Below are 24,380 nucleotides of genomic sequence, written 5' to 3' on the forward strand. Positions count from 1 at the left end.
TCTGTGCCTGGGTTAACACCAAGAGATTCCTAAAAGGTTTCTGGAAGCTCCTTTAATAGAAAATAATTGACAAGTGGTTTCCAAAACTGTAATTACATTTGCAAATATATGATTTTCCTTCATACGTAAAAAAGAGAACGTAATGAAACTTCTTCCTTTAAAAATTGAACCATTCTATACATTTTTAATAAGTTCCCTTCTACTGAAGACTTTCACATGTGCCAGAGATCTATCTGGGTGTTCTGGAAAGGAGCTTCACACAGGTGAACAGGCAGTTCCAGATGCTGTTGGACGGAAGTGAACTTGACTACTCCACACACAGTCCTGTGCAATAGAGGAAAATTTGCTATAGGCACACACTGAACACTGACATTAAGTTGGAGTTTATTCCCCAAATTACCAATATAACCCTTGGAAGTCTTTAAGATTCCTGAAATATCAGACTCTAAGATCCTTCCTTGTTTTTGAGGACTTTCTCCCATCCTAAACCCAACCACTTCCACATATGCAGCCAACCACATTCTGAGGGAAAACCAACAGCCAGTACTTTGTCTTGTGTCACAACAGAAATGAGTCCTCAAATACTGTGAATCAGTCATGCTCCAAAACCTTAGCCACTATTTTTACAAATTCAAATCCAGAAAAGACTACAGTTAATGTAACAATGGAACAGGATTTCAACATTTAGTGGTGCCTAAAAAACAATAACCAAATTAATTTGCAGCTACCATTAGTTGCCAACTGAGCACAAACATCTGACGTTCCAAACAAAAAAGAAAGAAAACAACTAAATATTTTATACCAAAGAAGGCCTCAGATTTTAATTAATTTTTAGACTTTAACTTTGCAAACAGCTACTTGTAATAGAGTTTACAAAGGCCATTTAAAACTGTGGTGTTGATCTAGAAATCAATGTACTTTCACAAAAGGCAACTCGTTAGCAGTGAACATTCATAACTGCCAGGTTTTCCACATACAAGAAGAAGCATCTGGAGGCTACTGAAGCAAACAGTAATCACAGAGGTTTAAAACTGAGACAAGATGATCAAAATTAGCTCAATGTAGTAATAAAAAAAAATCTGACCTTCTTAAGAAGACTTCAGTAGCATCTTTTTTAGTTACCATCGAGACCCATTTTTGTCAGGATGACCTTTCAGTGTGTGTTCCACCAAGATTACATCACAATTGCTTTCTTTTCAATTTTCCCCTCCCATTTTCTGCACCATCCAAACTCAGAGAAGGACAGAAAATCATGTGGCACTTGGTGCCATGGTGGTGTTGACAAGTCATAAGTTGGACATGATAACCTTGGAGCTGTTTTCCAACCTAAGTCATTCTGTGATTCTCTGATTTTATGATTATCAGCCAAATAAATCACAGCCTGATCTATTCTCCCCTAAACTAATTTTAAGCTCAGAGAGGCACTTGGGTGTGTGGTCAGTGCCAAGTATCATTGCCAGAACTACTGAGGTACAGACAAAACTACACAGGACTTTGTTTGGACACCTAGCTCTTGCTTTCAGCCCACCACAATCAAATAAAGTCTATGAAATAAGCCACAAAAACAATATTACACTTGAGCAAATCACATAACTTTCAGAAAATTAATATTTTTTACATAGATTCTATATCTTAGCACCACCTAAGCGTGTAGAGATTCAAAAAGTTTATTAAGGAGCCCTTTCAACTATGTAAATCAGAGCCAAATAAAAAACAAACCCCAAACTTTATCTGCCGGATAAAGTTACACTCGTGCATTCAAACAAGAATGAGATTAACCTAAGGTGTGAGAAACAACTGCAGTTACTCTGGCTTTGAGGAGGAACCAATGCTGTGGATAAGAGTTCACAGATGAGCAGGTACAAAGAAACTGTGTGGGAAGGAACAAGAGATAAGTAACTAAAAGCAGTTCCACACTACTGCACTCTGCCAACTTCTGCAGAGTTACTCCTGCCATACATCAGAACCAGTTTCTTTATCAAGCTCTTTGCCTCAAAAATTCATAAAAGACCAAGTCACAGAGCTAAACTCAACATGTCCTTAAAAAGGCATTATCAGTGCCTGGATAGTCATTGGAAAGGAAAAAAAAAGAATCAAAGCAACTGTGTGCTATAAACCCTAACCACAGAGTTCAGTGAATTTTACTATGCAGTGTCAGTGAACAAGAAATGACTGAATGTGGCACTTGGTGCCATGGTGGTATTGACAAGTCGTAAGTTGGATAATCAATAATCTTGGAGCTGTTTTCTAACCTAAGTCATTCTGTGATTCTACGATTTTATGATTACCAGCCAAAGCACAGTTTCAGTCAGATGCTGAAACAATTATGGTAGGGGACATAGTTTCAACTTGTTCTTCCCCTGTACTAGTTATTTTTTAACAAATAATTTTTAACATTTTCATAGTTCTTTACATTTTCAGGAGGCGGAGGAAATATTAACCAGTTAGTCCACAACCTCAAACTACTCCACTGAGGCAGCCTTTCATTAAACTGATAAAAACCTTCACCAGTTTCACCTGCATGAAAGAAAACTTTGGATCCAGTAACCGATGGGAGGCCAGGCAGAGCCTGCTGGTCCTGCAGAATCCCACAAACACAGCTTTTAAAATACACTCCTACTTCTTCCAGCATTAGGAATGTTAAGATGAAGTATCTTTAAATCCTGAATCTCCAAAGCTGGCAGACTCTGGCACTCCAGGGGTAAAACAGTACCTTAACACCCTGTGCTCATCACATTTTTTCTGGGAACTGAGAGGGGAGAACAGGAAAGTTAGAAGGATAAGTCTGGGATCTCAGGCTTGAACTGAGAGACACAGAGGAGACAAACAAAGTTTTTCACCAAAATTATTGGGGGGAAGTGCCATCTTTTTCAGTCACCATCAAGACCCATTTTTGTCAGGCTGACCTTTCAGTGTATGTTGTGCCAAGACTACATCACAATTGCTTGGTTTTCACTTTTCCCCTCCCATTTTCTGCACCATCCAAACTCAGAGAAGGATAGAAAGACAGACAGACAGTGTGACTGACAGACAGAAGGACAGACAGAGAGATTCATAAATAGGTAAGTTGGACTTTACTGCTGTCCCTTACTGGCAGAAAGAAGAAATAAGAATTAAAATACTGCATTTCTTTACTACAGTGTAAACACTACCCAAGATTATTAATAGCAGTTTCACAAGCTCACTCATTCACTTTCCAGCACGCATCTGTACAAACCATGCCATCTTCTGGTGCTTCCTGGCAGCTATAAAAGAAATTCCAGTGTCAGAACTTAAACTGTCACCTCTATCTCCATACAGGGAGTCCTCTCCTTATCATCCAGTATCTGAGTGGAGCACTGTACTCTGAGAAAATGTTTCATGGCTCTTCAGGTATTTCATGGCTCTTTCACATACCACAAAGCCAATGAAAAATGAAGTGCCAGAAATAGTATGATTTACTGTGAAATAACAATTCTCTCCTACAAACTGAGCAATCTGTGCCTTAAAAGTCTCTTTATTCAACCTATTACAGAAACACTCCTATGACTGATACCATAAGAACTAGAACAGAAAATAATTTTGAAAACAGTTTCTTATTATAAAAAAGCATCTGTCCATCAAGAAGTTTATGACAGCTGGAACCAACTCCCCACATGACATAAAATACAGATTGGCTAACATGTCGAGCTACTCCTTCAGTCCTTTACCTTGCTTTTCTGCAGAAATAGTTCCAAATATTATGGCCCACAAAAAAAAGTAGCTGCTATGTGTTTTCATCTCCTGCCAAGGCTTCTCAACATCTTTGCATGTCACAGATTCACCTTTTATTCAATTGATAATAAAAAGGATTCACTTTTATTCACTGGATAATAAAAGACTGGTTGTTTGCTTCCACTTTCTCTATTGGAAAGTTGTTCCAGAACCTCATTCTTCTTGTCACTTTGAGATGAACACAATGTCCAGCTTTCATTTCTGCAGTAAGAGGGCCACTGTAGAATGTACATTTACATACCTTGTACCTCACAAGTTTTAAAGAAATGTCTGTTACTCCACAAGAACCCCACTACACACTAATGCCTCAGCATTCACAGTTCTTCATTAATTCTGTGATGTGTTTCTATGCAGACTTTTTACTGTGAGTAAAGAGTGCCATGCCATTGAAAAACATGCTGACAGCAGGAAATCAGGACTGTGTAAGGCAAGAATTGTATAACACAGCTATACTTGCACTTGGTATAGGAGGAATTGCCGGGTAAAAACCAGTAACTTATCATAGAATCACAGAATGGGTTTGGGTTGGAAGGGACCTCAAAGATCATCTTGTCCCACCCTCTCCCATGGGCAGGGACACCTTTCACTATCCCAGGTTGCTCCAAGCCAAATCAAACCTGACCTTGGGCAGTTCCAGGGATGGGGCAGCCACAGCTTCTCTGGGCAACCTGTGCCAGGGCCTCACCATCCTCAAAGGGAAGATTTTCTTCCTAATATCTAATCTAAATCTACCCTCTCTCAGTATTAAGCCATTTTTCCTTGTCCTGTTACACCAGGCCCTTGCAGTCTCTCTCAATCTTGCAGTTTCTCTTCAGGTACTGGAAGGCCACAATTGGGTAACCCCACAGCTTCTGTTCTCCAGGCTGAGCAATTCCAATTCCCTCAGCCTTTCCTCACAGCAGAGCTGCTCCAGCCCTCTGATCATCTTGGCACCTCCTTTGGACTTGCTCCAGCAGCTCCATGTCCTTCCTGTGCTGGGCCCCAGGGCTGGAGGCAGCTCCGCAGGTGAGGCCTCACCTGAGCAGGGCAGAAGGGCAGAAAACCCCCCTCCCCTGCTGCCCAGAGCACAAATCCTGTACCCAGCCTGTGCAACCCAACCACCAGGTCACAACCCAACCTGTGCTACCCAACCATCAGGTCACAACCCAACCCAGTCTGGTGAAAGGAAGCACCATTGGCATTTTGACCCCCAGTCCAGCTGCTACACAGCTCCTCGTAGCACTGAAGGTCAGCAGTGGTAAAGTTCTGGATGAAAGAGTGCTACTGTCTTTTTAGAGAATGTTGGAAGACCACTCATTTGTTTCCTTCTTTTGTAACAGCCAATATTATTTAACATTAAAAAATGGCACTACTATGCTCTCTTTCAATTGTATTTGCAGACTTCTGTAGTGAGCAAAACATTCAGAGTAAACTAAGTCAAGTAAGTTTCAACTGTGTTTATGAACCTCATTGAGTTTTTTGGGTCTTGTGTAATGGATAACACTACAAACATTAGGAATCTGAAAGGAGAGGCAATAATTCCTACTGAAAAAAGGACGTGGTGGCATTTTCTTAAGAAATATAGGAAGTTCCAAAGTGCTCCTCTAATGTTCTGTTCAAGCAAGATATCAAAATCAATGGAGATGAAGTTCTGCTAACACAGACAAATTAAGTGCAGACTGCAACCCAAAATATTATAATGCCATGGAAGAGGCTCCAGCCTTGAGGGACCCTGTTCCCAGCCAGAATGGGATATAAGTTTCACACCTGAAATAAGAAAACAAAAGCTTTAAGTAGGATTCCAGGAATTCCATAAGACCTCAAATGGCCCAGATCTTAGGGATATAAAACATTTCCAGCCCTCAGAATAACATGGGAAAAGATAATAGGGGTTGGTTCTTCATCCTCATTATGCAGAATAGAGAGGAAAGCACTTGATGTGCCCATGCCCACAAGCAGGGAAACTGCCTTCCTCCCTCCCCTCCATTCATAGCCTGGGATATTGTTATAAACACAGAAGGGCCAGAGATGAGTAGTGCTGTTTTAAGTGTGGAACCCACCAGCAAAGAACACATATTGGTTCACATCAAAAAATCCACATTAAACACTGCTTACAAATCAGGAGCTCATTTCTCAAGCAGATCACCCTGTCATCTGATTAAAGTAAATCTTGTACTTTACTTCACATTGCAAAGTAATTCAGGAGTGGACCAGGGGGATTCTGTTGGGGTTAAACTCAAGAGCAGAGCACACTTGTGGAGCACACAGTAACAGCCACTCAGTCCTTGGGATCAGAGTAGGGATGAGCCCTTGGGATGGATACAGTGTCCTCAGCACCCACAGCTCTGCTCTCCAAACCCTCCCCTGCACTGTGAGATAACCACCACCTTCCTATGAGCCCCAACAGACCAAAGGAAGCCTCTCTTTGTGTCTCAATCTAAAAATCCTCCAAGACAAAAGAGCCAAAGCCACACAGCAAAGACAGAAGCCAGAGGGGAGCCAGTACAACCACCAGTGACTGGCAGGAGTTCAGTTTTCACTGTACAACTACTTCTGTCCTACTCAGAAAGCATTATAAACACCCACATTAGAAACTGATCATCTTAGTCCTAAGGAAGTGACAGCATCAGATGCCACCATCTCTCAGCACTCTGTATTTTTCTCCTTCCCCAGCTAAGGTGGGTCTACCTACCTAAACAAACAGAAAGAGAGGTTCCCTTGTATATTTTGCTAGATCAGCTTTATGTTACACCTCCTGCAACACAAGTGAGGGAAGCAAAGTGACACATCCATTCTGGGAATTAAAAGTTATTTCAATATTGAAATAATTGAGCTTGAAATTACCACTCTGAGGTGGGACATCATCACTGTAAACAGAGGGTTATTCAAACATTTTAACATGGACAACTGAATACAGAAAAGCTAGTAAGGACATTCCAGTAGAGGAAAATCAATGACACCTCCAGTTACAGCTGGTAATTAAAAATAGATGTAGTATATTAGCCTTGAGATATAAAAATGCACAGCATTTTGACAACTACTGATTTGATATTACTGATTGACATTTTGACATTGCTGATTGGAATCACATTAAAACTCAGCTTCCTGCACATTTCCTGGGTACACATTCAGCGAAAGCTTGTTCTATGAAAGACTGTATCAACCTCAAGCAAATAAACAAAGAGTGAAAGGTGTGCACAGGAGTATCAATCCTCATCTTAATACCCCTTCTAGTATCAAACTTGCAGAAGAGAATTCCTGCCTATCATCATTAGCTAATTAATCTTAAAATGTTCTCTTCCATGTCTCCTGGGAAACAAGGAAATGTAGGAAAAGGAGACTGCTCAGACCTCTTCCAGTTGTGGGTATCCATAAAGTCACAGTGTGCCTGCCAGCAGTTCTTCCACAGCCTCTGCTTTGAAGGGAATTGGGAAAGAAAATCATCTTCCCATCTCAAACTTTGACCTATACCTCTCTATTTCTCATCAGAATACTGGGACCTCCCTGCTGTGTTCACAAAGAACCTGCAAGTTCAATTTTAATCCCTTTGCTCTAGATATCCCCTCAAATTCGTTTTCTCAAGCTCTTTCTGTGTTTAGGTCTCTGTACACATTGTACACCTCTTCTACCAGGAGGAGGGAATTTTTCTCTTTAAAATATGAAGGGTGGTTGTGGCAACACCCTTGAGTTTGGAAGAATCTGGCCCTTGAAAAATAAATGCCTGTGTCTACCTTGTCTTCTAAGCCATTTCCACTAAAAGCATTGGGGATGCTCTTAGACAACAGTCAGTTCCATCAGAGCAACGCTGGACAGCATGCAAAGCAACCAAACTTTTGTTTAAGGCTGATCCATTGCACATTCAGCACAGCAAATCAAATTCCCACAGAAGTCCAGCATCCACTAATTGCAATTCCAAGATTTTTAAAGTTGAAAATAGTGTAATTACTTGGGAGGATCCTTAACCAGAGAAGGTAAAATTCCTTCAGTGGATAAAAACTCAACAGACTACAGGAGTGCTGAGTTCAGTCTTGTCAAGAAACTGCATTTTAATAAATGCCAAATTCTGTACATGCCTAGTCTGCTGAGAACTGTGCATTTTGAAAACTTCATGTATTTATATGATAGGTTGGAGCAGGCCAGCTGATGAATACATAACTATCTGATGATCAAAAGATCTTTTTCAAGGAACAGTGAACCACTAAGTAAATATGTAGCAATTTTCAGCATTATTATTCAGACTTTGTTCTGGAATAATATTTTTAAAGCTATTTTTTGACACCAAAATCTAAAGGTTTAGACACAGCCTTTAGAGAAAGTCTATCAGTAAACCAGTAGCTGATACTAACCTAAACTGAAGCCAGCTTAATGAAAGAGCAAGAACCTGGGAGATCCAGAGAAATGTTGTATGAGTGATTGGCCAATTTTTTATTAGTTTTGGGATGGCAAGGGAACTTAAATCCACCTGTCCCAGATTTTTGAGAAGTATAAACAGGCGCAGCTCAACTGAACCCAAGGAAACTACAAAATCTTAACATGAAGATCTCAGACTTTATTTTTTTTTTTCAAACAGTGAAGCAAAATAGAAGACTATCAGAAGTTGCAATTACAGACAGAGCAGATGCATGCCACTTTGCCTAGCTAACACTTGTAGAACTAATAGGGGCCACACAGTAGGAAGACCTTTAGGAAACACATTAGCCCAGCTTTCAGGATATTGGATCATCTTACAAAATCTATCCTTATCATTTGACAGCACTCAGTTTAATAGGAGGCAATTTCAAACAGCAAGCAGGGACTGAACTGCAAAATAACCCAACAACTCAATTTTGAGAGAACTGTAGAAACACAGAATGGCTTAGGTTGGAAAGAACACCTTGACTTAGGTTGGAAAGAACATCTTTCTTTTATTTTTCTATAAAATAGGGTAGCAAATTCATAACAGTGGGTGAAATGGACCCCCTCAGGCAGCCCAAGCTAGGAAAATGCCAGCTTACTTGCTCTGTATTTGTAACAGTAGGCAAAGTCACTCAAAGATGAGTTTTGGGGGAAGTTTATTCTTCCACTGTGCATGGAAAAATGTCAGCTACTACTGCCTTCACTGTTTGCATTACCTTAGGGTCTGAGTCCTGGAGGAGAAGCTCATTAAGCCAAACCTTAAATACACATAGGATAAAGACAGACCCAGAGCCAAAAAACTTCAGCATATTTAGGAGAATTGCTTTATTAAGAAGGTGCAAGAGGAAAAAAAGATAAAATAATCAACTGTGGCTGAAGTTTTTCAACCAAAAGGCCTGAAATCCAGAGCTTAAATCCAGATACAGTCTCATAAATAAAAATGATCAATCTAAAGATGTCAGAAATAGGAATTCATACTGAAGGCCTCATAAACTCTCTGACTTAAAAATATACAAATGCAAACAGCCTCCCAGCCAAGGATACAGACAGAAGCTCAGACTCTATTCTTAAAACAGGTCTTTCACCTTTGCTCCACCTACTTCAGGCTCAGTGCTGGCCTAGATCTCAACCCAATTTCCACTAGTTTTATGAATTTACACCTGAGTCTCCACACCATTGGTAGGAGCTGCTGAGTCCTTTCTTTAATCATCAGTACCAGGCCTCTCTGTGTGTATGTTTGCACATACACATGGCAGGGAGAATGGATGACTCCCCAGTGTCAAAAAAATCAGCAGAATGCTTCACTCCCAAACTGAGTTTGGCATACAAAAATCATAGGCTTCTCACAATCCTCACTTATATTACTCATGCAGAATGCACTCAGCATTCTATTGTTCCTGCTCTCATTGTTTATAAATGAGTCTTTGCTTCATCTGGGGATGGAAGTTCCTTTCAGCATCCTTTACTAAAAGTACTTCTGTAATGAGATACAGGGCTAGCACTCAGAGGGTTAAAGAAGTTTCTGGAAATGTTTGTGCTTCTGGAAAAAAAATGTATTTTTTTCTTTATTGAAGGAAAAATGAAACACTGGATCTTACTGATTTATTTTAGCCAATCTGACACACAGGTTCTTATTCCTTCCTAAATATTTCAGAAAATAATGAAGTTCTTCATTTTGTTCTCTCTTACTGCAACATTTCTGAAGGAAATTTGTTAAGACTCTTGTTTTTATACCTCACTTAAAAATTCCCAGCTCTATCACATTAAAATATTAATCTAAGACATAGTCTTCAAATACTGTGCCTGGCATAAATACCATTTCTCATTACAGGACTTGAATTGTTCCAGGTCCCTTTTTTTAGGGATCTACAGCTACAAAAAAAGATACAAGCCTTTGCCCAGCAATATTGCAAATTTCATGATTTAGTTTGTTTGACAGTTCGGACCACCATCATGTGCAAGATTTTAGTGCATTCCCCCAGATCAGAGTTTTTTCAATCCAAATTAAGTTAATTAACAGTGGGCTGAACAGTGAAAGAAAAAGTAAGTTAATCAGATGGCAACTGAATCGCTTTTGGCTGAGGACATCCTTCTGTTTTAAAACCAGTATCACCATGATTTAAGGGGAGTGGGACTGAATCCTCTCCCCTCCATTCTTCACCTCTCTTACTGATTTTAAAGTTCAAAGGACTTCTTTATGCTGCTACTAAGGCTGAGATATTGCAGATCCAAAAGGGACAAGAGGCAGGCTGTCACCTGACATACTGAAACCAGAAAAGTGGAGAGATCCATCCATCCATCCATCCATCCATCCATCCATCCATCCATCCATCCATCCATCCATCCATCCATCCATCCATCCATCCATATTTTGGAGTGAAAGGAAACTGGGTTTTTTGAACTAAGGACTCAAGAAATATAACAGTTTGCCAGTTAATGGAAATGCATTTATATTTCACTAATGTTAAGCAGAGAAACAATTCCATCTCTTTCAAAAGCCTTCTCCTGTCTACTTGCAAATATCAATGGACTTGATGAAATGGATAGGTTTTGTCTTTTTAATATCAACCCCTAATATATTAGCTCTTAACTGAAGTTTAATGAAGCCATCCCCAAGAGCAGGATCTTTAAGCCAACAATCTCCATCCTCTGTGGGTTCTCCTAACACTCTGGACTGCCTTCATCTACCCTCTCCTCTCCTCACCTGCTTTGCTCCCTCTGGTAATATTCAGATTTTTATCACACCAGTGCAAACTTTGGGTAACTCCAGTGAACTCCGGGGAAATATATTTCTGGACTTACACCTGCCTAGCCAGTATAAAATGTAAATTGAGCTGAATAGTATTTAGTTTGCTCATTCAAGGCATTTTTCCCCTTTAATTTATAAGAAAAAATAATGAAATCTGGATTGTATTGCTCATACTCATCTTCAATAATACCACATTCCTCCAAAGACCCTATTGAAAAAAGCTACTCACTTTTTCACTCAAAACATATGAGGAGAACTTGGTCTGCAATTAGTAGAGGAGAGAACAAAAAGTATTTCTTTTAACAAAGATCAGCCCTGCAGGTCATTTGAAGGAGGGACAGTAGTGCAGAATTTCAGTTGGTTTTGAAACAGCAGCTTTAAAAAAAATATATTTGCAGTTTAAGTGCCAGGTTTTGGCTAAGAAGACAAAAAAAAGATTGCAAATACTTCTGTCACTCCAATTAGTTTTGGAGGGGTGAAAGATGAGAAATTAAAACAATTCCACATAACATGGGGAGTAAATAACCTCCAAATCTGGAAACTCGTTGGTGTGTGCAACCAAGGACGAGTGCTGAATGCAACACATCCATGAAAAAAAAGTGCACTGGAAAAAGCTGGGGTTGTTTTCCATTTAAATCCATGCCTATTCAAAACAGTCATATCTGAATTTCTAAGAGCACGCAAAATCAGTATGCATTTACCATAATAAATGCCTTTTTCATCAACTAACAAAACAGAACAGATACAAATGAACCAATCAGGGATTTCCAGTGAGCTATCAGGGTTAGAAAAGCTACTCTGCAGATTCCAGTTGAGTCACCACAGAGGAGAAAAAAAAAGGGGGGAAAGGGGGGAAATAAATTACTGTGTGCAACTCCATCTGCAAACTGCTTCTCCCGCACTGGTATGTAATAAAACGTGTTGCTAAGATACAAGCTGCTAAAGAAGTTCATTAAAGGACACTTTAAACAAAGCTGCCAGACTCTTTTCCCTTTAAAGACTGCTTATTTGGTTCTGTCCCTTGTGTTTATAATTAGATCCTCTATATGAGAGATTGTGTTCCATTCAAGCCCACTCAGCAAAGAATGTTAATAAAATAATGTAAATAAGGCACTGGTTTAGGTTGTACATATTTATGGGCTGCAGAGCTGTTGATAGAAATGCAGCTAGACTCCACCTGTATTTTTAAATGCAAAATAAATGCTTTTCCAAGTAGTTTCTCCCTAAGCAGGAGAGCAGGAACATTAGCTTCTGCACCCAGCACTCTGACCTAACTTTCAGAAAATACTTTCAAGCAAAGAAAACTGGCTTCTTGCTTAAAGTTTGGAGTTTATGAAGTGCCTCTCATATAGGCTTTTATATGCAAGCCTTTGTTATCTACACTGAAATAAAGGACAAAATTGTTCATGTCTTTCCCCTGGCAATCTTTCTCTTTTTCCATCTGTATACTAATTCCTAGATGTGTGTTAATGATTTAGAGAATTTCCTTGATCTAATATATTCACAAGTAAGTCTGTTTTGTAATATTTTATTGCCAGGAAAGATACGCTATCAAATAGGTCTTTATCTGACCTTATGTAAAATACTTTTAGTCCTCCTAGTAACACTTGGATGGTAGGTGTACTCAGGCTTTTGTTTTGGTTGAAGGGAAGAGAATGGGCAAGATGTACTTTGCTTTCAGTCATTGTGGTGAAATGAAGCTAAAGAAATAATTTCAGCATTTATCTGTTTGGCACTTAATAACACACAAGATGCATAAATCCCAGATGAGAGTTAGTATCAGTAATTATATGGGAAATGTTACTTGTCACTTTATAACCTGCATCTCACACTAAATTCTGTACTGCAGTCCCCAGTACGTATATATTTTTAATTACATTTTCAGGCTCATTTACATGCGCATATTGGCTTTCTGCCTGAATGATATCAAAGAGAAAGACCTTATGCTCACACCCAACCACACACACCCACACACACAGAGACACAGAAGCAAATTTATACACAGAGACATTCTGTACATTTCTGAGAATGGAAGCTTCTCTCTTCGTCATTCTTAGAAAAGCTTTGACTCACCAATAAATCTTTAGGCAATCTTAGCTGATTTGAGGCACTTTAGAAAAACAGATCATTATAGAAAATGTAGGTTAATCTCTGCTGCATGTCAAAAGTATCAATGATTCTCACTTGACTCAATTATTTGAAATGTAATATACAATTTCACTTTCTGTAACCTTATAAGATTTGTCATCAATAGCTGAGTTGCACAGAAAGGCAATTCCACTCCTTCTCCCCAGATAATACAGAAGCTACATCACAAAGTACCAACAGGATCAAGCTAAATTAATGTGGAAACAAAACCAACTTATATGCAATATAGACTTAACTTCTGTTTCAAGGCCAATTATATGCTTCTCTCAATTAAACACAAGCAGTCAGACCAACCTTCAGGTGAACACACTGCTCTGGCCAGAGCCTCAATACTCAGGCTCTTAAAAGAGAATTACAGCTCTGAAAATAAGATTGCCTCTCAAAAGCCTAAATTAACACCACCCATCATATCTACAGAGCTCTCAAGCACTTATTGTTTTGATTTTACTGCAGCTGCACTTACAGTCAATACTCTGGTTTACTTTAATTCAGTCAAAGGATTGGTTTATAATTTAAATTTGGACATATATTTAAGTTCTCCATGGGTTAAAAAAGGAAGACACATGCTCCTATTTCCTAGTCCTCTGTCTATTAAGCAGAAGGGTCTGCCTGTACATGTGCAAAAAGCCCTGTGGTACATATTAGATTTCAATAGAGCCTTACTATTGGCAGTTGCAGGTTGGAGCAGGAACTAAGCCACATCAGCAATTTCATATGACACTCTGGAAATTGCTACTGCATAACAATAAGCAGCTGATTCAAAAAAGAGAGTGGTGGGGGAGAAAACATTTTTCATGAAGTACATTTTAACTCAAGAACAATTCCAAATAAAAACGCAGTACCAACTTAAGTTTTAAATAAAATAAAATAAAAAATTATACAAAATATATGTATATACAGACATATAAGAGAAGTGTGTGACGAGGATTGGATAGACCAAATATGAGTCTATTACACTGAAATAACTGTCTACTTTAATGGCAGAATGACAAATTTGTATTTCAATTAGTCCAATTCTGGTTCTTTTTGGCTCTTCTTTGTTCTTATCTTAAACTTGCAGCCTATTTTCATACTTCCCTTACCTCCAACTCCTCTGCATGTACCAGTTGCCCTCCTTGACATTATGGCCACACATACACCATTTACCATGGCCTTGTCTTACTGATTTGCAAATTTCTATCCTTTATTGCTTAAAAATGTTGGTGGTGCTTCAGATTTGTGTTTTGGGGGCGGAGGGGAGGGGGAGGCATCATTTTATAATCAAGTACAAAAATACAGGACATAATATCCTTGATCACAAAGAGAAAGGCATAGAAGGAAAAGTTAAAAGTAACTTTGTATGAACATGCCTTTATATGCCTTCATGCTTTCAACTTGAAAATTGAATCTGCAATGAGATAAAAAGGGATTTTCTCTACTTGAACATAGCAGAAGTGTTGAGACTGGTGCAGTATCCCATTGGAAATGCTATTTAAACCATTCAAAACCTTTCTCTAGCATCACGTCATGGAAAGAAGACATTCCCCTTTTCTTCCACAGATACAAGGAGTCTGTGCACCAGATCCTGAGACAAGATGAACTGGTTCAAACATCTGCCATGACACTGCTCTGGATGAGCCACACACACAGCATGAACCAGTGGAGATTTGGTTCCATCAAACCAGAGCTCCTGACAAAGACTCCTGTAGAAGACACTTCACAGCTACCCAAGTGTCTGCTCAAAAATTAAAACAAATTCTAACTCCAAGATGCAGAGTTCCTACAAAGAACTAAAGTTACTTTAAAAGAGTCTCCCTACTAAAGTATTGTGCACATCTGAACAAATACCTGTTTGCTGCAAGCATAAATCAGATATTTTAGTGTGTAACAGGTAGCAAGTGTCTTTAGTGTAAAACCAGAAATGAAATAAGAAGGTATTGTTGGCATAATTCCTTTTTCTAAATAGACAAAGGCATTGTAGGGAAAAAATTGCTAAATCACAGGGATAATCATCATAGCCAGCTCCTCTAATGAGGCATCATGGGATTACTGGAGTTATTATAAGAGTCATCTTATTGAAGAAATTCAAAGTTAATTGAAATCAATTGTACTGTTCTGACAGCAGGTGTTTTAAGTGGGTAAAATATCAAAGCGAACTCTTTAAAATGGTTAGAATGAATGTAACATTCTCTTTTCAACAGTTAGCCCTGCCAAGTGATACACTGTACAAGCAGAGAAAAGTGTACAGTCAAAGAAAAATGCTGGAATGAAATAGCATTTCCCATGCCAGTCCAGCTACCAAACAAAACGGGGTTCTAACCCCTCTAGTAGAAATTTTTGTTACAGATGTGTGAATTCCATGCATCTTTTCAAGGGCAACCTAATGACAGGCTGAAAGCCATATTTCCATTTCTCTGTGAAAATGTCCTTTATTACCCTTTTTCTCCAATATGACATGGGACTCTCAGTATGCTGTTACTGAAATCACAAACAGAATGCTAGGATTGTCATTATGCAAACTATATTCCTAAGTTTCTCCTCCAAGAAGCTGAAGGTAAATACTTCCCTATTTTTTTTCCCCTCTTTCCATAGATGGCAAAACAAGCAATACATTGCCACCTGATTTTGGAAAAAAGGAAAAAGAACTGGAGCTTTCTGGGAACTGGAGCACTCTGAATTTCAATCCAGAATCTTTACTCTGATCCAGTAAGTTCATTTTATTCTGCAGTTGTTCAGGATTCACAGCAAAGTCAGCAGGACCTCATTATACAGAAGAATGGCAAAGTCAAGCTCATATTTAATACCTGTTGTCTTTGTGTTTACAGACTCAGTGCAGTGATAGAAAAGTTTAATGCTCCACCTGGGAGCCCATCACTCTGCCTGCCCTGACATCCAGAGCCAGACATGGATGCAATTCTTGCCACAGCAGCAGGGAGGGCTGTGCATGCCTTGGGTCAGAGTGTGACATCGGGTTCAACTCCATCTGGAAATGCCTTTCAGATTTTACCTGAGTTTGCACTGAAGCTTATAACCCTTATTTTACCTTAATCATTTTGAAAGAACCCAGCCACATGAAATACTGAGCTCTGGCAATATTAATAATTTACTCTTTACCTCATGTAAGCAATGCTGCCATTTGCAGCGTGAACTTCAACAAACCCAAAATCCACTTCCTCCTGTTCCCCAAAACAGAAACAGTATCAGCACAATGAGACATCTTGAGCTAAACCATCTCCAACAACTTGCACAAGAACTGTACTTCAATTTTAAGAAGTCTAACACTTTCCACAAACAGGTTTTGTTGGTGATCACGACAGGCAAAATACAGTCAGTGGTTTTATTTCAGGTATACTACCCAAAAAAACCCAAACCATCAATAATACAGGCTGGGAAAGTCTCCCTGAAACTGATGCTGAGTTTCTGCATAGATAGTAAATTATGGTAAAGAAATGAGGCAGCACACAAGTGAATGGCATAATGTCTTTCAGGAAGGCATATTTTTATTGCTGTGCTGCAGGACAGGGTGTCTGAATTCAGAGTTCATCGTGGTCAAAAATATAGTGACCCACACATGGTCATTGTTAAAGATCTGGCTTGCCACCTAACACTTATGTCAGTAAGGAGGAACAAGAAAAAAGAAACTTCCAATGGAGGTTAAAGATTTGATTATTTTTTTATCCTGATCTATTAATTAATAAGAGACAACTTTCTAGAATTAAAAGACCCTTAACAACTCTTTAAGGACATAAAGAGCAAGAAACACATGCAGCAGAGCAACTCTGGTGTGCTATTAAGGCCAATGCTGGCTCTTATGATGGCTCTTTTATTTCCATATAAATGTTTGTTGCTTGACAATTTAGATAAAAATGTTACTGCTGCTCTGCATGTGCTGTAGACTGAAGGTGTAAAACCACTGGACTAACTAATGGACTCTTCACACACCATATCTTGTTAAAGAAGAGGTAACCCATTCTCAAATGTGATGACAATTAATCAAAACCACAGCATCTGAGGGATGTACTTGTGACAGAAGTCTAAGCTGTCTTTCTGAGTTGGATGCCAAATTAAGAACTGATTGAAGCTATTGCCTTCCAGTAATGAAGATCATGGATCTAAGTACGTATTTGAAGACGCTGAAAAATATTAAAACTATTCTAGATTCTATATTTCTCTAACCCACCAACATACAGTGACTAACCAAGGATCCTTGATTAGGATGTAACTTTAAATCCAGCTGCATATAAAAGCCCACTTTGTAAATTTCCCTCAAAAGTTGAGTTTGTCATTCAGTTCTTTCTTGTCTTCATTTGTAACTTTCAAGAAAAGTACACATTGCCACAAATGCCATTGTAGCCATCTACAGTGAAAAGTGATGAATGGGGGCACTGGGAGATAACATTCACTCCTGCTATGTTCCTAACAGGTGTAGATGGGGATTTTTTGTTTGTTTGTTTTACTGTTTCATCATTAACACGTGCAGTTAAATTGAAAGCCAATTTTAGGGTCTTTTGTATTCAGTGTACACAAAATCAAAGGTATGCATTATTGAATTATGAATTAGTTGTGCCTAAACAAATCTTTGGGGGGGATAAAGGAGGAAGGAATGTAAATACATATGTAAAAATAACTCCCCTGCTAGAACTGCCTATTTAAATTTACACTGGTGTTTCCATGAAAGTGAGGGCATGAAACCACCAAAGAGCTCCACCATGAGCCCATCTGTAGTCTCAGGGGTCTCACTGCTCCTTCTCTACACCCTCAAGGACATAGAGCTCATTTACAAGCCACTCCTAAGGAGCAACTACCAATTATAGCAAGCCTGCAAAGTTACTCAATGGGTTTGTGACTTGGTCATGAGCTAAGACCTCCAAACTCATTTCATTTGTGACCTGAGGAGGATTTCAGTGCAGACCTGTGGAGGTGGCAGCCTGGAGCACAAGGACACCACACCACCAGCCAGGCTCTTAATTATTGAGCTCTTGTTGCACAGGATGTTGAAAACAGCAAAAGAAATCTAGAGTTTTGCCTAAAAATAGGATGCTTCCTGCTAGGCCAAATTTGCTGTTTTCCAGAATTTAGGTATTTTATGTTTAATTATTTCATGGTCTATAGATTTATTTACAAGATTATGAGAATGGCAAGTCATAAATATACAAGAATTTGTTACTAGTTAGTTTGGATTATACATAAATATGCTGTGCAAGCGTAGCAAAAACCATTTTCCCCAAGCTGAATCAGAATGTTCAAACTGAATTTTCAAATGTGTCTCTCTGCCTTATCTAAATTCCAACATGACATATAATAAATAGCTTCTCATTTACCGCGATCATAAAAATTTAAACAGCCTTGAAACAGTTGCTGCAATATAGGGGGAAATGATCAAATCTATGTTCCAAATACCCACTTAGAACACTTAGTAAAACTATTTTGATATTTAAGAAACAACACATAAAGATGCATTGTTGCAGGAAAGGCTTTTACCTTATTAAAACAAAAAAAAAACCAAAAACCAAAAAACAACAAGGTTCTACTCAATATAGTAGTATTAGAGTCAACAATTTGCTGTTTTACACTGCTCAACAAGGACTAACAGCCCTTACGCATCACGTAGTGTCAGATTTGCTTTTAAAAAGAAACTATCTGATTTGATTCTATACAGTGATTAAACATCTTTGTGCTCTGCTGAGTAGGGCAATCTCTCCCCTCCCCCCTCCAAAAACGGCATCAAAGCAATCAAAATGGTAATGTTCAGCATGAATGGGGCCCCATCCCCCACCGGCAAACTCCGCAGACTTTTCTCCATGTTAGGAGGAACCAACACCCCTTCCTCACAAAATGGAAGCTTCCACTACCAAACTGAGAGTGCTGACCAATTCTCATTACAATAAAACTGGGAGAAAAAGGGGTGGCGTGCAGCCGTGGCCCGCAGGCACGCTGCACGGCAGGCACTTGGCAACTTCAAGCACAACTCCAGAAAAGCAAAACAAAACACCAAAAAAAAAAAAAAAAGGAAAGGAAAGGAAAGAAAACCAAACCAAACCAAACAAACAAAAAAGAGGGGAGGGGGAGCAGCACACGTGTCGCCTTTCGCGGGGAGGGTCGGAGGGAGGCAGGGAGGGAGGCAGGGGTGGCTGTGGGCGCTGTCCCCGGGCGCGGTGCTGAAGGCAGAGGCCGCGCTCGGCCCGGCACGGAGCGGGGAGCTGAGCAGCCCAAAGGCCGCCCGGAAAGTTCAGCGCCGGGATGGAGAGGGGGGGCTCCCTCTGGCAGATCTCCTGCTGGCTTTCCCAAGTGCCTTTCCCGCCTGGAAGCACCGGGAGAGAGGCCGGGAAGCCGTGAGGGCAGCGGCGCTGTCCGCGGTGCTGAGCCCCGCTGATCCCCCGCCGCTGAACTTTCCTTCCGGGCCCCGCTCGGCCCAGGGGTCACCGGCACAAAAACAGCCGCGAGAAACTTTGGGAAGGGCGGGAAGGGGAGGAGGCAGGGGGGGAAGGTTCCTGGGTTGTTTTGTTTCTCTCCTCCGGTTTTGGTTTTTTTTTTTCCTCCCCCCTCTCCCTGGCTGCTGAAGCGGGTTAATCTGGTTTTATTCGTATTTTTGGAAGGGGTAGGAAAAAAGTAAAAGTGCCTAAGTGAACTCGAATCAAAAGGCAACACGTCAGATCAGACCAAGGGAAGAGAAAGGCAAGTGGGGAGGGGAAATAAAAAAAAATATTAAAAAAAAAAGAAGAAAAGAAATAAAGTGATCAATAAAAATCAGTTTTGTAATTAAACCCAGAAATGGCTCCAAACGGGGCTCCAGCCTCCTCCTTCCCAACTCTTGCTCTGCACATTACACAGAAGTGCACAAAGTAGCCCAAGACAGGAGAATTTTCCATATTCCTAAAACATGTCGACCAACTCAAAATGGACGCCTCTTTTTTTTTCTTACGTTTTAACTACTGCTTATCTTTTTACTGCTAGTACTGAAATAATTCTTTCCCCAGCAAGACATCAGAGAATCCGACCTCATTATCAAAACATGCATTTTCTGACTCTATGCAAAAGAAAATGGATGTTATATCCCCTGCCGCCAGTATTTTTCAGCTAACGCAGACACTTTTCGGATGTTTAGATAGTGCATCATAAAAACAAGAAGAAAAACCAAGCACAACTGAATCGATCTGTTCCTTACTTGTTTCTCATTAAGAGCTGCTATTCTTGATTGCCTTTCATGGATTTGTTTCTTAAGATCCCCGTTCTGCAAAAACGGCAACAAGACGCATATTAAAGGCAAAGTGCAAACTAACCCCGTGATGAATAAACTTGCAAGCTAGAAATTGTTCAAAGGCAAAACCATTCCACCGAAGCCGTACAGAAGCATGCACACACAAAACACCCTCCTTAGCAAGAAAGCTCAGTGCAGACTACAAAATGAGATCTCTTACTGATAAAGTTTCTCATCCTGCTGTCCCAGCACAACTGCGCTTATTACGGCAGGGATAAAATACTGAAGAAGAGAAAAAAAAAAAGGATCTGCATTTACCTGTGGATCTTGCTTCATCTGTGCAACTAGTTTCTATAAAAAAAAAATCGCCCCGCAAAAAAGGAGGAATTAGAAACTGTTTCAAGTTTAATGGATTTTTTTAAATGTATGTATGTGTGTGGACGGGGGAGGGAGGGGGGTAAGGAACAAAGAGGCAAGTAAACACTGCGAGTCAGTTTCAAGCAAAGCTCATAAATATTCAAGTCTCGTCCTAATCTCTCCAACACACACACACACACACACACGCACTCTCTCTCACACTCACGCACACTCACACGACTGCAGCGTCGACTCCGCGTCTCCACGACACCCCCCCACACAAAAAACTCAGCCAAACGAGCCGCCAAAGTACTTTGTGGAAGTGCTCGCCATTGCGGCGGGGAGCCGGGGGTCCCTCCCCGCCGCGCCCCCCGCGCCCCCTCCCCGGGCCGCTGCGGCACCGAGGCTCGCTCCGAACATGCAACCCCGGTGCTGCGAGCCCGAGCCAGGCACGGCACGGCACGGCACGGCCGGCTGCCTCAGCATTGCATTCTGTTACCTGCTGACATGGGATTTCCACTTTTAACGCCTCCTGCAAGCTCTGTAGCTCCATCCCTGCAACTTGCCAGGCACTTTCCTGCCACTTTCAGATCCGAGTGAAGTTTTGTTTGTTGGTTTGTTTGTTTGGTTTGGTTTTTGGTTTGGTTTTGTTTGGCCTTTTTTTTTTTTGCCTTTCTTTTCTTTTTCTTTTCTTTCTTTCTTTTTTTTTTTTTTTGGCGTTTTTGGTTTTTTCTCTCTTGCTTTTTGCAACAGACCCGCCAGCCAGCCACCCCTCCCTCCGCGGGAAAATGGAAGAAAATAATCTTTTTAAGCAACTAAAAAAAAAAAAAAAAAGAAAGACGGGAAAAAATAAAGTAAAATAAAAAATTAAAGAAAAAAGGAGTGGCGGCACCAAGAACAACAATACGTGAGGGAAAGCGGCAGGACAGCGGGCAGACACAAGTACTCGGCGTGCACGGCAAGTTGTTCGCCTCTTTGCTGGGGACACGGACTCATCACTCACTTTCCGCCGATCTGGGGGGGGCCCTCCCCGGCCGCCCCCCGCCCGCGCACCCCCCGTTCGCCCCGGGCCGCCCCCGCCCCGCCCCGCGCTGGCCCCGCCGCCCCCGGGGCCCCCGCGGGCCGCTCCGGCGGGGCCGGGCCCGAAGCCACGGCCAGCCAGGGACTATATTTCCTGGCAGAGCGCGCGCGCGCGCGCCGGGATCCGCCGCGCGGGGGGGGCAGAAAGTTGTGAAACGGCCTCGGCGCGCGCGCGCGGGTGCCCGGATGGAGCGGGGGGAGAAGCGGGGGGGCTGGGGGTGCGGGGGGGTCTCGCGGCCCCGCGCGTGCGCGGAACGGCTCCTGCGGCCACCGGGACCGCCACAACAAAGTGGGGAGGGAAGGGCGGGGAGAGATAGCGGGGTAGGGTCTGTAGATAAGGATAGGAGATTAGGGATAGGGATAGGGATAGGGATAGGGATAGGGATAGGGATAGGGATAGGGATAGGGATAGGGATAGGGATAGAGATGGGGAGAGGAATAGGGAGAAGGAGAGAAATGGGGCAGAGGATAGAGACAAGGGTAGGGATAGGGATGGTTGAGAGCGATAGGAGACAGGGCCAGAGATAGAGATAGGGATAGGGACAAGAATAGGGACAGAGGTTCCAGAGAGGGGATAGGGGATAGATAGGGATAGAGACAAGAATAGAGACAGGGAATACAGAGAGGGATAGGGGATCGGGATAGAGACAAGAATACGGACAGGGGATATAGAGATGGATAGGGATAGAGATAGGGATAGAGACAAGAACAGGGACAGGGGATACAGAGAGGGATAAGGGATAGGAATAGAGACAAGAATACGGACAGGGGATACGGAGAAGGATAGGGGATAGGGATAAAGACAAGGGTAGGGATAGATATAGTTGAGAGGGATAGGAGACAGGACCAGAGATAGGGATGGAGACAAGAACAGGGACAGGGGATACAGAGATAGATAGGGATAGGGATACAGACAGGGGTAGGGACAGGGACAAATACAGGGATTGGGATGGGGACAGGTACAGAAATAAGCACAGGGATAGGGACAGGCAGGCACTGGTACAGGGATAATGATAGGAATAGGGGAAGAGACAAATACAGGGATTGGGATGGGGATAGGGACACGTACAGATATAGGGACAGGCAGGGGCTAGTACAGGGATAATGATAGGAACAGGGGAAGGGAAAGGGACAGGGGAAAAGAAAAGGACAGAGGAAAGGACGGGAGCACGGACAGGGGATTGGACTTCCTTTCCTTTTCCTTTCCAACCCACCCCCAGCGTGTCCACTGGGGCGTGCCCTGGGATGAGGGATCTCAAGGGGGGAGGGATGGGAGTGTGGAACATTTGGATGTAGGACCCAGTCAAATGTCCCACACAATGAGGGATGGCCACACGGATCCTCTGACTCTATTAAGTTATTAAATAACAGCAGTGATACTTCAAACTGGTTGACTCAAGAAGGGTTGACATGAGCAGATGCTCCAGTTCAGCCAAGTCAAGTCAGGGTTGCAGGCATTAATGAGAGATCTGAGCACCACCAGGTCACCCTGCACCACAGATGTGCTCCAAAACAGGTGTGGACAGAAACACATCACCTTGATGTCACTTCTCTTCCACGAATATCTGGGTCCAGGTCCGACAGACAGACCCCACCTGATGCAGCATCAAGCCAGCTGCCAACTTTTTAAAAATAGATTCAAACCAGCGGCATTAATGTACATTAAGTCAGTGTTTTACCATGCAGCTGCAGCATTTTCCATGCAGTAATGGGAGCTGTGCAGTTAGATTTACTGTTGTCTTGATGCATGGCTGGAGTAGGACTGGAAGCCAAAAACAATGCTTGGAATAATTTTATTGATGACAGTCAAAATTTAGGGCACCTTTTAGCAAGCACCTTTTAGCCAGTGGAGTGCTTGGGACTAGAATTTGGTGTATGCATACTCCACTCCTGCACTGATTGAACACTGATATTTTATTCAGTCTGCACTGAAACACAAAGCTGAAACTCAGCCTAAATCATTAGCCAGTATTTAAAACACCACTATGTTGCTGTTGTACTTGGATGCCAATTTTAATAACTAAGTTCATCTCAAAACTATTTAAAGACACCAATATATAGCAAAACCAACTTACATCAACTATACTCTAACTAAAACTGGTTTGAGATATAATGTGTTGCAAGTCCAAACCCAATTCCCATTAAACTTCTCAAACATATTCTGTTCAAGCATAGCACAACTTCTTACACTAAAATAATTTGAAGATTCATGGTGAAATATTCTTAGCCTGCCAAAATTAGGAGTAAAGTCTAAACAGAAATTTTCTATTAACATAACAATGAAATAAATTATTTTGGAAGAGGCTTGTTTTAAAAATCTAAATTCTACTCACATTTGTAAAGACAAATCAGTCAATCCTGCAGATACTGATAAGTATGAAAATCTTTCAATATTGAAGCAATGTTACTTCTCAGTGTGTTCTGTACAAAGGTATTTTTTAGTGTTATACACATCAAAATAAGGGCTTTGCCAAGTAATTTTGTAAATTGTGAAGGTTATAGCAGAGCAAAGCTTCTGTGAGTTCAGCCATTGACTAAAGCTGATTAAACTAGTAAAGTATGATTTCTATATCTGTTAGTGGCTAATTCATTGACATTATGCTGGTTGATTTATTTTAATGCATATTCCATTGGTAAAGAGCCTTTTTCTAACCATTATAAAATAGTCACTTGCTGACCACAACAAAACTAGTGATTCCTGTAAGTCTGACTTTCTGCAAAGATGTCTATGGGTTCATGAAG

At 41.1% G+C, this 24,380-nt stretch overlaps 1 protein-coding gene across 3 annotated transcripts in view; it reads right to left on the reverse strand.

Moving 5' to 3' along the window:
• PHF21B (PHD finger protein 21B) overlaps positions 1–21,224 on the reverse strand; it is a 142,356-nt gene extending 121,132 nt beyond the window's left edge. Inside the window, exons 1-3 of one of the 3 annotated variants that reach the window (XM_030959386.1) lie at positions 21,058–21,224; positions 20,520–20,552; positions 20,169–20,234 (exon numbers count right to left, since the gene is read on the reverse strand). In XM_030959386.1, the coding sequence (XP_030815246.1) occupies positions 20,169–20,234; positions 20,520–20,552; positions 21,058–21,111 (153 nt within the window). In that variant the 5' untranslated portion in view covers positions 21,112–21,224. The remainder of the gene's footprint in view (positions 1–20,168; positions 20,235–20,519; positions 20,553–21,057) is intronic. The other 2 variants (XM_030959387.1, XM_030959388.1) reach the window with 2 other exon arrangements.
• Positions 21,225–24,380: the final 3,156 nt, after the last annotated feature.

This window comes from Camarhynchus parvulus, chromosome 1A, assembly GCF_901933205.1.
Source record: "Camarhynchus parvulus chromosome 1A, STF_HiC, whole genome shotgun sequence".
Lineage (NCBI taxonomy): Eukaryota > Metazoa > Chordata > Aves > Passeriformes > Thraupidae > Camarhynchus > Camarhynchus parvulus.